This window comes from Dunckerocampus dactyliophorus, chromosome 1 (genome assembly GCF_027744805.1).
Source record: "Dunckerocampus dactyliophorus isolate RoL2022-P2 chromosome 1, RoL_Ddac_1.1, whole genome shotgun sequence".
Classification (NCBI taxonomy): Eukaryota; Metazoa; Chordata; class Actinopteri; order Syngnathiformes; family Syngnathidae; genus Dunckerocampus; species Dunckerocampus dactyliophorus.
In genome coordinates, this window is record NC_072819.1 from 43,158,855 (window position 1) to 43,173,645 (window position 14,791).

At 43.3% G+C, this 14,791-nt stretch overlaps 1 protein-coding gene across 4 annotated transcripts in view; it reads right to left on the reverse strand.

The window, feature by feature from the left end:
* LOC129188935 (IQ motif and SEC7 domain-containing protein 1-like) overlaps positions 1–14,791 on the reverse strand; it is a 128,529-nt gene that overhangs the window by 53,430 nt on the left and 60,308 nt on the right. Inside the window, exon 1 of one of the 4 annotated variants that reach the window (XM_054790112.1) lies at positions 6,986–7,886. The exons of the other annotated variants lie outside the window; for them this stretch is intronic. Within the exon in view, the coding sequence (XP_054646087.1) occupies positions 6,986–7,104 (119 nt within the window). The 5' untranslated portion in view covers positions 7,105–7,886. Of the gene's footprint in view, positions 1–6,985; positions 7,887–14,791 lie in introns of those variants that run through there. 4 annotated transcript variants of the gene reach the window in all.

Here is a 14,791-nt window from a genome sequence, read left to right on the forward strand (position 1 = left end):
GTCAATCACTGATAAACTGCCCTAAAGGATCTGGCCATGACCTTCCCCGAGTGATGCGCAGTCCATAAACACTTCAATAGAAAATGGCCATCTGCCTAGAATGATCTTGTCATTGCTATTTCTCAAGGAGGATTCAGGTTGTGCACCGCAGAGGTGATAAGATAACATGAGCACGGAGCAAGCATGCAAATGTTTACAGCATTGCAAGGAGATGAATCAATGTGACTAACCATGAAATTAATTAAATGCCGTCCTTGATAAGCCATTCTGCAATCTGATGCAAGTGAAAGAGAAATTTACCAAAGAAAAGAAATAGCATATGTTGACAAAGAATACCTAACAAATCCCAGACAATGCCATTCAAACGTGAGCTCCAAATTAAGCCTGTGTGAAGGACAGCTGGCCTGAAACGATGTGTTGGGAAAGTTCTCCCCCTGGTGGCACATTGTGGTATCGTCCACAATTGTAGGTAATTCACCAATGTGCAACATTGTTATGTATTATGATGAGATACAGTACAAGATCAAACCGAATACAGAGTGGATTTAAGATGACTCCCACGGCCTCCCGTGTGATTTGCCTTTTACTTCTTCACTTCAAATAAAAATAGGAATTTGTGCAGAGATGAAGGTGCAGAGTCGCTTGTTAGTTTACAAGGCAGATAATAGCATTTAACGTCCTTCCAGAGAGGAGCTGTGAGGAGATAATCCTGCACGGAAGTTAGTGTTCCCTTTTACATGCGTCACACCACGTGGTACGGTACAGCTGTTTAGCCTCCAGCCTAAGAGCAGCCACGCAGAAGGTAGGTGAAGGGGACGAGAGGACAGAATAGCAAATAAGGAGGGTGGAATAAGGATGGAGAGAAGTGAATTCTGTCCAGAATAAAACACCTCCACCTTTGCGCTTTGCATACAATCAGAGAACGCAGGCAACCAGAGTTAAATATTAAGTATAAAATTAGATTGGCTGGTTGGATGGATGCGGGTACCATGCTGCACGGTCTCCGCCAACTGGTATAGTATGCCTGAAGGTCTCTCACACCCTGAGGCTGAGCAATACAACTGAGGGAGGATGATGTGATCCCTGCCGGGGACTGTCCCATCAACACGTCACAGTCTTTTTGTGCACATGGCAGTGATTCACAGGTGTAAATCTGGGGTAGGGATCAGCGCATCTTGTGTGAAGTAAGCAATTACGGCACATGCAGACAGAACGGCAACACACAAGATAGCATGTCGAGTGATGTCGTGGTGTAGGACACAACAGCGCTGCTGATAAACATATCTGCTTCTTCCACGCCGGAGGAACAGATTGTTCTGGAGATGCATCTGCTTGTGATGCTCTCGTCTGTGCATTTGCTGTTGGCAAAGGCAGCGCCTTATTATGGGCTGTTTCAAGCTTGGGATGCATCAGCACAAGCAGGTCCCCCGAGGAAACTTTAACTCACTGAGATGTGTGTGCCCTTGAGGACCCAGCCCAACCAGTTGGCTTGATCATTTTGGAACATGGCTGGAAACTCAGCCGCCTAACACTCAGTGAGAGGCTGCAAATGTCCAGCTGTTGATGCTTTGGTGTGCAGACGACAAGCTGTGTGAGCCTGAGCCAAAGCCTAAGCTATTTTGGTAAATGCCAAAAAGCCACTGTCACGTTAGAAGGGGGGACGGACTACAGGTTGCTAGATTGAGCGACGCTGGCTTTCTATTTCAGCAGAAAGCCTCTTGATCCTATCTAACATGCTTAGGACTTTATTGGTATATGGTCGACCGTGGAGCGGCACAGTGGAGAAGTGTTTAACCCTGATTCAGTGTTGTATATTCTCCTTGTGCCAGAAGCTCTCCTTTGTAGACTTCTTTGCAAGACCTGTAAGCCGTTTTGCATAGTTTGCCTGGTCCTGCAACTTCTACTTTCTGTTTTTAAATGTTAATTCATATTGATTGACATGGATCAAAGTGTGAACATTATCATCGACAGACGCCAGAGGGCGCTCTAGGCTTGTCACAATGAAATGCCGCTGCTGTACCCCTGAAAAATGGACTAAAACATGAACTTAAAGACAACTGAGAAAGACGGACGTCTCTGACGAACAATTCAGTGGGTTCCGTGACGTGAAATGAGATCGAGAGCTTGGGGAACTCGCTTACCGTTAACTTGCTTGTTGGACTCCCTGGCTTGTTATGTTAATTTAGCCTATGCAGCCTCCCAGGTATGTTTTTATGCTGTTGAGCGGCTGAATAACTGTTAATGTGTTAGGTTAACATACCGGACACCTATTCAGCTGAGTGCAATTGTGTAGTTGAATAACTTGCCTTTTCAGATTAAATGTCTGTTCTCCTGACTGTGTGGCCGACATGCCAACCACTCGGCCACGGCGTACCCGATAGTTCAGTGTGACTTGTATGTTTTTTTCCTCTTCATGACACATTTCTTGATTGATGAGACTTGTAGTCCGGAAAATACGGTGTACAGTAATCGACAGTGGTAAGGAAATTTCCGTGAAGTAGGAGTCCTTGTTTATAAATGAAATATTTTCATAGAGCATAGAAAACATGTTTATGACTTTCTAAATACATTAACATTAGCAAAAGTGCCTCCTTGTTCTTTTTCTTTTTTTACTTCCTGTTTTGTAAAGTACTTCCTGCGGCGGCTATTGTCTCAATGTAACATTACTGACACCTAGTGACCAGTGTAGAACACTACTTATTATCACATCTTTAAATGAGTATTCTGAATGCCTTATATTTGCATTTTAGTTCATTTCGCCATTTTTGGGCCTAAAAATGCTTCATTTAGGCAAAAAGTATGTAAAATATGCTTAAATAGGCATATTTGTTACTAATAATAGGCTGTATTCAACTCAAAACAGTAATGATTTATTAATTCATATACTTTTGAAAACCCGTGGTAGAATGAAGCCGCAAAAATCAAAGCGCAAAGTGGCAGAGGATTACTGCAAGTTGTTTGTCATTCTTGTCATTGACGGGCCATCAATGCAGGGTGTGCCCCACCTCTCACATTAAATTAGCTGGGATTGACTCCACCTTCCCTGAGACCATAAACAGGATGTTTTCTTTCACTTTGTCCTGTTTGAACATTTCAGGGTAAACACTGGCGGTTAAATGGCTTCAAATTTGTCAAAGTCAATAAAAACAAATTAGCTCTGAGTAATAACAGTAAAAGGGGGTGTTAGGTTATAGTGATTGGGATTAATTAATTCAATATAAGGACCGAAAATTATGGCAGTTAATGAAGACATGAAAACATCCATCCACAAAGCCTTTACTTTTAAATCAACATTGCATTTACTCGCAATTAAAGGGAGATTTACATTTTCACAGAGGAGACAGAGTGGACAGCACAAAAGAACAACTTTGTGGAAGCATTTTCCACCCAGAAGACCAAAACAGCTTATTTTGTGACTGAATCAAAATCACATCCTGACATTACCGCATCATGGTGCAAGTTAAAGTCAACTAAATAAACTGATGTCCAGGATGAATGATCATCATCATGGCATACAGTATGTGCAGCAGCCATGTCAGCTGTAGTCACGTTGAGCAGTGAACTGTCAGAGCAGCTAGAAGACAAGTGAAAAATCAAAGGGTTGTTATGATGGCAAGAGCTGTACATACACACAGCATGTTGCCATGCTTCAACAAATGATTCACTTCCAGCTCTGCAGCATTTTGCCATGGGATTTTCGCAACATGCACTGATGCCATGTGAGCTGACAGCAGGCTCTGTGCCAGCCCGTGTGCGGGCAATGCAATGAAGTGCAGTTGTAGCCCTATTCGAGAGCACTTGGCGTTGTGGAGGTATATTCACAGCATATTTGCAGTGATTGCGCTTTGTACTTCCCCTGCAAAAGGCTCCGGTATCAATTTCGGAGAATGTGCTGTCAGCTGTGGTGACGTACTTGCTATTTCATCAGCACTGTCGTCATTTGCGCAAGGAGCGCCGCATTAAAACGCTCTCAGCTCATCATGGCAAATGGGCATTCCTGTTGTAGCACCTTCACGGCACAAATACCCTCTAATCATGTCAATGAAACTCAAAATGATGTCATCAGTGCACAAAGATTAAATCTCCTTGGCGGCAATGTCACCATGTCATAATGTGTTGGTCAACAAAGATGGAATTAAAGAGCAACACGATGGCAGTCCAAAGTGCATACGACAACAGCTGAGCGACAGTGTCATTATTATAACAACATAGATTTCCATCCATCCATTCATTTCCTGTACTGCTTATCCTTTGCTGATTTTGTTGCAAGCTTGCAATCATGACCCTGGATCATGTACCGAATGTTTCCGATACGTCACACTGTTTTCATAGTTCTTAGTCAGATGCGACTTATACTGTATATATATATATATATATATATATATATATATACACATATATACAATTTGACATGTTTGTAAATGTTAATTGATGCTGACTGGCATGAACAAAGGAGCGACCATTACCGTAGACAGCCGAGAGAGGCCTCTCTGAGCTTGTGACAACTCTATGTTGATGAAAATTCAAAGGATTCCATGATAAGGAACGAGATCGGGAGCTTGGTTAACTTGCTAACCGGTAACTTGGTATGTTTTTCATGAAATACATTTCTCAATAATTGGGACTTACAGTCCAGTGCGACTTAACTATGTTTTTTGTCGTCTTCATGACACATTTTTGACTGATGCAACATACTCTGTGGCGACTTTTAGTTTGGAAAATACAGTACTTCAAGTGGTATGTGTGGACTTGTCAGAACTCCTCTCATGTCGGGTTAGCACTATCATTCGTGCAATGATGTCTAATATCTACTTAAATTCTAATTACTCTGTGTTATAGCAATTGTATTGAGCAACACCTCAACTTCTTTCGTCTGTTTTGTTTTTATGCAAACAAAACATTCGCAATATCTCTAGCTGATTGACTATCAATATACAGTGACAACCAGTTAACCAAATTGTACCTACTCATCAAACGTATTGGCTGGTTTGTGAAAGTTTCTCCAGCTTACCATGTAGTGCACATTCTTAGAGCAAGAAATGTATCCAGTGGTTGCTATAAAAACTCAAAGACACATCCCATCCTGTCATATTTTACAGTACAACCCGAGGCAGTGTCTGCCTCCCTTCAGGCTGGGCTAGTGAAGCATGTTTAAAAGCAAAGGCGGCCTTCAGCTAAGCCCTAGACTTCTGCTCCCAGCCTCTCAGTGCTTTGGGTTCAACATTAGAATTCCACCAGGAGCTGGCCAGAGAAGACGAAATGACATTTAGAACAGATCAGGCCCGTTCTGCTCCCACTCCTCATTAAAGGAGTACTGGCCCGACATATAGAGAAGCAGTCTGGTTGACGAGATGTCAAGCCAACACATTAGTGTCGATCTGCAGCTTGTGCTCCCTGTCCTTGAACAACAGAGGGAGATGTTTCACAAAGTCACCGTTCTCAACTGGTCATGTTACCGTTTCAGGGCTCCAGCTGCAACCATCCATCCATTTTCTACGCCGCTTCAGTGGCAACCAAACTGGTGAAATAAATTCAGCCAACTACAATTAACGAGAGCATTCAGCGGAGTGCTGATCTTTTGACCATGTTACGTAAGTTTCGTCAATTTCGTTTCCTTCCAGTCCTGTAGTTGACTGGACTATAAAGTGTCTGATAACTGATAAACTGAAGGTGGAAAGGACGTATGTTGTGTTTTGTTCAGTTTAAACACTGATTCACGACAATGTCACTGTTGAGACCATATGTTTTCGTGTGCTCTTTATATAATGAGCTACTTCCTGGCTCATGGAGGATCACTTTTTGCTCCAAGGGCGAAACAGTCAAGTAGTTGGCTGGTAACAAACAAACAGGAGAAAATGTAACATTTTCTGTCACGTGTTGCAGTTTGTGGAGGTTAAAAAAAAAAAGCAGGAATGATATTTCTAAATCAAGCATGCAATTAAAATGTAATCACTTGGACACTGAGGGAACTTGATAGCCTGCATGACTGCACACATGCAACCACGGGAGATTCAAACCAGCAAACTGTATTAACTGTGAAGAACTCAGTGGAGACCCGTGAAGGTCTCATATTCATTTGGTTGACTGATTCCCACCTATGCTATTAGATTGCGACATGACGGGGTAATAGGGCTCCAAGTTACGCACCAGCTGATAAGTATAAGCGTGAACATTTGCAAATGGTCACATACACGCTACATGCTTGTTGAAAATCCACACGGACGTCAGCTGTAGACTGCAAGGTGCAAGCAAAGCATTTTTTTGATGGTAAATACAGATTCTGACTGTTTAATGAGGCTAATATTGCAGGTGTTGTATACTATAAAAAGCAAGGGGAGGTTGTACTAAGGCACATCTAAACATAACACCTCACAAAACTCCAAAACAAACACACAGCTGTGGATTTTAGGATGTAGAGATGTTCTACTCAGTGAGACTCATCTCCATCTTGATGATGGCTGCGATCGAGATGTATGTTGGCAACACACAACAAGGCAATATCACATACTATGTGGCAATCATGCAAGAGAACACACACACACACACACACACACACACACACACACAAGTATTTTAAAAGCAGGAGCTGCAAGGAAGCCGTGTGCCCAGAAAGAACCGTCAATCCACAAATGAGTCATTTACCGCAGCAATCTGACACTCAGAAACAGTCGTCTGCATGACAGCAGTCAACACAAAACCACACATGGTATCATTTGTTCATCAATCTTTGCATTTCACTCACTCACGCATGCAACTGTTCCAGCTCGCTGCCCCTCCCCAGGACAGGAGACGTTGTTTACCAAGCACACCGAGAGGGAACGTGAGAGGACAGAGCAAGGTCTGGATGCCATACGTGACTCAGCACTGACACTACAGACAGGATGGCTTTCACCACCGCCCGCCCGCCCGCCCGCTCGCTCGCCTAGTGCCTCCATGAATAACCGCTACACCAGGCGACAGGCGCTGTGTTGAATATGCTACTCACATGTCATACAGCCGGTATCCGATGGCGGATCCCGGTCTACTGGGGTGGGACCCCGAGTCTCGTGTCCGTCGGGGGTCCGTGCTGCTCACCACAGCGCGCCACACGCTTGGTTTGTCCATCCTGCCTGTATGCTGGTCAATGGGACTCAACGGTGGGATGGCGCGTGCACACACGAGGCTCACTCACATTCACTCTCGCTCTCACTCGCCCAGTCACAAACACAGGCTGCCAGGGAGCAGTGTGCGTGATGTAATGAGGAGCATCCAAGAGGCAGCTGAGAGGGGGGTAAGGTTCTAGTGATGCTGGCGGAGGAGGAGGGGTGTGTTATAGAGTGACTGACAGGGCCTGATGAAAGTGGAGCTTTAAAGCATGTTGGATGATGTGAGACGGTACCCAGGGAGGCAGCCTCTCCAAAACCTGCAGGGGAACTAAGGGAAGATTTATTGCCTCTTACACGCATCAAAGTACACCCCTTCCCACCCTCTTATATCCTCTCAGTAGTAAAGTCCTCATCATGGCCACCCGATTGGCTCCTTGGTCTCCATAGAAACAGGAGGATGTGTCAGAGGTAAGGCTCATTATCATGCCTTTTCTCTTCCAACCATCCCATTTTGTTTTCACTCCTTCTCTCTCTATTCTCCGTATAACATGCTTTTCTTCCCATTTCTTGCATTCTCATCCCATCTCCACCCGTCCTTCTCATCCTTGTCAGTTCTGAAATCAATGCACTTCTCTGTGGCGTCATTCATAACAGACAAGGCTTTCCAAACCACTGAGGAGAGATGCGAAGATGCTGCATGGATACAGTTAATGAAGTCTGCAGAGCAACAAAAATAGACCAATAAGCAAAATGATGAAAATGTGAGAAATAAACAGCCTGTAGTTATGGTAAATCAGAAGCATTTTGCAAAGCAAAAAATAAACAAAACAAAACAAAAAAAAAAAACACTTGCTGCAATTTGCACATAGGGTCTTACAGTATAAGAAGGACACCAAAACTCTGAAGTCAGATATGCTACATGAACATATATCACTATTCAAGAGCCTATCGTACGTATGGCAGGACATGAAAAAAATAAACTGACAAAAAAGTCACCATGGAGTAAATCTTGTATCAGGACTAGGACATTTTGAAACACACACTGCTACTGATCTCACAGTCTCTGAGGGAGGATGCATTACATCGGGGCGGATTTGAAGTCACTCGGCCTGGGTGGAAGCTTACTAAAGCTGAGGCGGCACATCTTTTCAGACCTTCGCTGTTTTCTTAATGAACCTGTGTTGTGGCTAATTGCACATGTACGTCATCTGAGTGCAATTACGCTGCTTGTGTTCCTTCTAATTATCAAGGATGAGTGTTGATCCCTCCATTTCTGACGTGCGCTGATAAGTTCATGCATGCGTGTGCGGTTTGCATGACACCAACAAAACGTTCAAACACCGTGGATAACACTTTTACATTAAGGATATTGTCTTCTTATCTCTGCGCTGATTCTTGGCAGATAGCGTTGATATTATATATATTTTGTTCTGTCTACACCCTATCAGTGCAGTTCTGTTCGGTATGGTACATGGTAGGGGTGGGACAAAATATCAAAGTTGCAATATTCTAACACCTGGGATAATGGGTGCTATGTTTTGAGCTCATGAAAGGCAATGAAGTCATTTTGAGTCTGACTGATGCACGTTCAATGTGGTTGAATAAGGTAGCCGTGTATGTACTGTATGTGTAAAAATACATGCATTGCTTCATTTTTCAATGTTAAAACCAATTTGTATCCATACATTGACATTTTTTAATTGTTATGTATGTAATATGCATTCCACACACACAATAGTTATGTTGTAATTATTATTATTATTATTATTGTTCAGTAGTGCTTCTCACTTCAAGTTTATGCTATTCTTTTCAACACAGGAGTAAAATAACCCAACATGGAGCCAAAGAGAGTTGCAAGTGCCACAATATTAATAAAGAAGGCGAGAAAGACGACTCAATTCAAGAAATAACTCATGTTGATCTCGCTGCCACATCGTGTCTTTCACTCACGCCTTCAATGAAGGTAAAAGGAACCTTAAATGTTCATTTATACTTTCATTTGTCAATAAATGCATTTAGAATTATTTTATGCGTGTCAAACTATAATTGTAAAACTATAAAAATGCGTTTTGTGTTAATATTTTTGAGACTAGTGATATATACTATGTTAGTTAGCAAAGAACTACAGTCACCCGCTGATGACATCATAGGCAGGCGACGGAGCTGACTTCCAGTACCAGCTTCCATGTATTAGCAAGCTGCTAACAAAGACATTTTGTGACAAAAATACATTAGAAACACAGTTGGTCTCACGCAGTATATCAATAACACGACAAGACCATATTGTGCGCTGACCGGAAAATGTACGCAAATAGAAGCAAACGTTTGGCATACATTTTCATGGGAAGAAAAAGACAAATGCAGCAACTTTAAGCACCGTCGCTAACCATCACTTCAGAGCAACAGGTACAAAGCTTCCACTGTGTCACATTGGTATGACAGCACCTTATTTAAGTAGCTGGTGCGGCACACTGCAATGCATTGAAAAGGTCAATCGGGTTTTTGCTATTCCAAACATGACAAGCTAAACGGAATTTTACCTCTTGGTGGAAACATGGCTTTTCATTCCTCTATTCGGGGTTTTAATGATACAGTTGGTCTTGGGAGTTATATCAATGCAGCAGACCAGCAAGGTTAATACATTATATTCTGCTGGATGAACGACACATTATTACCATGTAGGCTGTCTTATAAAAGAATTGGTAAGGTCACGGTTGTTCTCAAATTGATATTTATATTGAAAATGCCTCGTGACCAGTTTGAATGTAGGTGTCAGGTGTCCTGATCCAACATCAGACAACTTATGAAAGCCCCACCCAAAAGGCAGGAGAGGTACTGTACTTCCCAGTAGTGTTTTCACGTGCCTTCGTTCTCAGAAATGAACTCTCCTCCATCGAGCAGCTAGTTGCTCTGTCCCGTGTGGTTTATTTCTTTGGAGACGATTATTTTTGTGAGCCATCCTGGAAAACAAAAAGTGCAGTGATGCCACATCCACAGGGTCAGTTGATGGTGCATGCAGTAGGTGGCACTCGGGATAAACTAATTGATCGTTAACAATTAAATAGATACAGGAGTTGAGAACGTTGAAAGGGAGAGATCAAAGTAATGAAAAAAATAATTGATTGTTAATTATTCCCAGGTTTTATTTGGCATCTGCAGGATCCAGTAAACCGATATATATTTTATGACACATTCCACAGAACCTCTGACGATTCATGCTCTCCCACTAGGTAGGATCAGTCTAGCAAGGTAAGCCTGTGTCTCTGGGCACCGTGAGCTTGGTGAGTTAGCAGTCGGGGCACACAGACACCGGAGAGCTGTGAGCTAAGATGCTGTTTCGAATCGACAAAGAGCCATACGTGCATGGTTTAAGTGAAACACAAAAGGACGAGCTCTGAGGCATCCACAAGCGTGTACGTGTATCTAAAACACACAAGCACGGGCCAAATTTAACCTGTCATCGTATTTTCTGCCCAAGGGTAACCCCTAACACGGGGGGATGCGGTAATGTGGCCTTTTTAGATGTACACATCTTGTATACATTAGCCTCATGTTCACCCTACCACCATATGCTTACTTGAACCCCACCGTCCACCTTCGATGTCCATCTGTAGGATTCTACAGTCATGTGTGCAGCACGTGAATACAGCTTTACTTGCATACACACAGCAATGTGCATTGGACGCACAAATTATGACCACTACCATTTTCATGCCTTTTTTGCCATTGGTTGGGTCCCCATGTCCCAAGAATGGCATCAGTGTAGAGCTGCAACGATTAATCGATGATTAATCAATAATCCAATTAATCGACAACTATTTTGGTAATCAATTAATCGTTTAATTTAAAAATGCACCGTAAATATACTGATTTCAGCCTCTCAAATGTGACTTTTTTAAAAATGGCCTTAGTCATCCATGAAAGCAGTTCTATAGTCTTTGTGTTTCAGGCAAAACACGATAGTCACATGAGCTTTGACTTTGGAAAAGAGCAATCAACATTTTTGCCTCTTTCTGATATCTTGCGAAGCAAACCCCTGCGGAGATGTGTATGTAGAGCATGTGTGAGAACATTCCATTGCAAAGTATGGCATTTATCCACCTGTACTTGTGCGTAGGAAAATGCATACATTTATGCACGTCTCTTGCCATGCGTACACACGCAACCTAGTGGTAGAACAGTGAAACTACAAATAGCTGTGGCTGTGCCTGTCCAGCGCAGGCCATATCATCTTGCTACGTGCTTCACAACTTGACCAACGACTAAGGCACCCCCTCCCCCCAGAGCAGACGAGCCGATGCCAAACACAAAGCCTGTCATAAAGTTTATTTATTTGTTATTTCTTATTTATTTATTGGTGATGCACATGTAGCAGTCAGTGACTTGTGGATTTGCAGTGTTTGTGATGTTTGTCAGTTGACTTTTTATTTTTATACTTCTCTACTTCAATTTCAGTGTCGGAGAAATTCCTCTTGCTCGCCGTTGCTATGATTTTGGGAAGGGAAAAAGTCCATCCATTCATGCATTCTTAAAGGGAGCGCTCCTAAGAGGCGGAAATTAGAAACGTGCTTTTTTAAAATCCGATTCATCGAAGCGACCGATGAATCGATTATTAAAATAATCGTTAGCTGCAGCCCTACATGAGTGCCTTAGGTCGTTGACCCCTGCTCTAGGTTCGATCCTCCGTCCTCCCATGATCATGTCGAAGTATCCTTGGGCAAGGTACTAGGTAAATGTGCTAACAGTGTCAAAGCGCTTTGACTGCTTTGGAGGTGGAAAAGCGCTACACAAGTGAAAGACCATTTTACCATTTTTATTTTTATTTTGTTTACTATAACATTCACAGACCAGTAGCTTACCATTCATGCACGGCTGCCATGCATGGCTTCATCTTAAAATGGTAATGGTTCACAGGTGGTTAGGATTAATTAACAAATTAGATCAAGATACCCTTAGATCAGGCATCAGTATAATAAACAAGTGTGGTTTCGGGAAGTGGAAGAATTTTTGTCCATCGTTTTTAGCACACAGCTACATCTTGAGCAAAGGTGGCAGCAGGTGTAACCCGCCTGGTTCAGTCAGCCCCGTGTTCCGCCTGGACCCGGACAAGGGTCCGCAAAATGAAAGCCGAGAGTGCTAGCCATCACGCTGAAAGCCTGAGCTCTCAACTCGATGTCCAGTGCGACTCTTAAGTCATCAGGTAGTGAGGTGTACCAGTGAATTACACTCACCCCCTAAACCTCATTCTCATCCGGGTCACGGGACCAGTACTGCGACTGGTTCACCCCTGTGCATGCCCCGGGCATGAACCGGGGTCTACCGAATAAGAGTCAAAAACGTTAGCCATCGGAGCTGTCAACTCGACATCCAGCGTGACTTTTAAGGCGCCAGTTTACCAATGTACTCTCGCACAATTGCGCTAGCTGGCATCTGTTACACAGGCACGATTTGATCTCAAGTTTGCTGTCTAAGCAAGAAAAACCTTTAGCAACCAGCTAGCCACGTTGCTAAGGCAAGAGTCCTCCGAGAGCTTTAATCAGTTTACTTCACTTCAGTTTCAGTTAAGTTGAAAATCTTGCCGTTTCCTTTTTAGTCGTGTTTATTTCCCGTTGCTCGTCAATGCGTGAATGAGGTAACAATCAAAAGCACCGAGACCCTTGAAGGTTAAAAGGAGCTATATAATTTCCACCCATTTATTATTTACATGTTGTTTTCCTGGTTCAGTGAATACAATATTTCAGCGGCCTGAAGATGGAATTTCAAAATAAGCCGCCGTGACAAAAGGGCCGCAGGTTTGAATCCCCTGACCAGTGTATTAAATCACAGCTGAGGTGCCCTTGAAGCCCCTAACTCTCCTAACTACCTGTTAGTGCACTACAGGTGGTCCTCGGGGACAAAGGAGTTCCTACACTGTGATGAAAGTGGAGTGTTGGTGTAAGTTATACTGAAATTATCTCATAAGTCACTTACTGTACACAGAACACATGCAGTACATATAAAATACAGTAAGAAAAATATTAAATACAGGAATTAAATGAAACAGTAATAAAAAGAGAGCAACTGCTTATTTTTGTCCTACTTTCTTAAATTGTCCCACATGAGAATAAGGCAGGATAACCTCATCTCCTCCCATATCTCCTTGTAACAGCGCACGGAATCCATGACCCCTCTAGCATTCATCCGCAGTGTGGTTGCAGGGGCACACGCTGTATTCTTCCGCTCAGCACGTGGCACGTTACTGCATTTTTGTGCTCTAAGTGGCTCTTGAGCTAATCTCGTGTTTACCAAAATTATGTTTTTAACTAATTTATGAGAGGACGTTCGTAACACAAAAGGTTGTAAACTGAGGGCCACCTGTACTTGGTGGTGTAGTTAGTGGTTTACCAACAGTAGCTGACTTTCAGTCTTCAAAAAGTCCTGTGATTGACTGGTTCTCCATCGAGGGTGAAGTCCACCTTTCGCTGTCAGCTGCGATAGACGACGGCTTCTCTGTGACCCTGAACAGGATAAGTGGTATCGCAAATGGATAGATGGATGGATGCCCTGATACAACTTGGCATCGCTAAAGTGGCTGCCATTTTCCGCTGAATTGCCTGAATCCAGATAGCAACAGCAACTTCTTTACAGCAAACCAAACATGTCTTTTTTTCCCCTTGTTTAGGGTCAGCCAGCTTACCAGGATCTTTCTTATCAAGCTGAGACAAGACACGCTGCAGTGTGACATCCATGCCTTTGCACAGTGTGTATGAACAAGAGTCCTGCTGGAATAGTCTGAGTCACAAGCCTTATCTTCTCCTGGGCTGCTCCACAGGGAGGCCAGCTCACGCTCAGGAGACAGTGTCGCCGTGACAACAGCCACTTGAGTGCTACAATTCTCCAACCACAAGGTGGCAGTGCACCACCTCAGCTGAGTAAACGGGCCTAATGCGCTCAGCGTCACTGTTGGGAAAACATGTCCTCCGGTTTGCAGAGCAGCTAAGAAAAAGCACTTCACCTTTTCAGACAGTAATTAAAGCAGAAGGTGTATTAAGTGTTGAGAACGCCTGGCTTGGCCCCCTTGTTACCCCTAAATATGAACTCATCCTTCAAAATATTTTGGACAATTCTCTTCTACCAACTTCCAACAAGGCCCATTTCTTCTCCAGCATGACTGTGCCCCAGTGCACAAAGCTAATTTCATAAAGGCATGGTTGGATGAGGAAGAAGCGCTGACCTCAAAGGCTGGCAAACAATGAACACACTGAAAAATCTTTTAGAAAGTCAGAAAAGTAGAAGAATAGTAGGAACAGTTATTGTTGCTTGCTGATTAAGGTCAGGTGCCCTAATACTTTTGTCCACTTGCTCCGGCACATCTCCGGTACATATCAATGTACTTTGCACACACCGTTACGTCACATACTGTACGTTCATACAGTATTTATCTGGAAATCCACCACCGGGATGGTGACCTCCACACCAAGCACAGCAGAGATGAAAAAACGAGAGGTTGTGTTGTTTCTTGTACTGTTATTCTTTGCAAAAACATCATGCAGCAACTCTGCAGCGTGCTGCAAAGAAGGCACAGCGCAGCACACTGTGAAGGTTCCTGCTGTCATCGATTTGGCCTCAAGCCGAAGAACATGAGAGGGAAAAGACAGACGAGCCATTCAAAGCACGCCGAACAAAGAGCTGTCTCATATACGTAGATACTAACCGCCGCGTAGAGA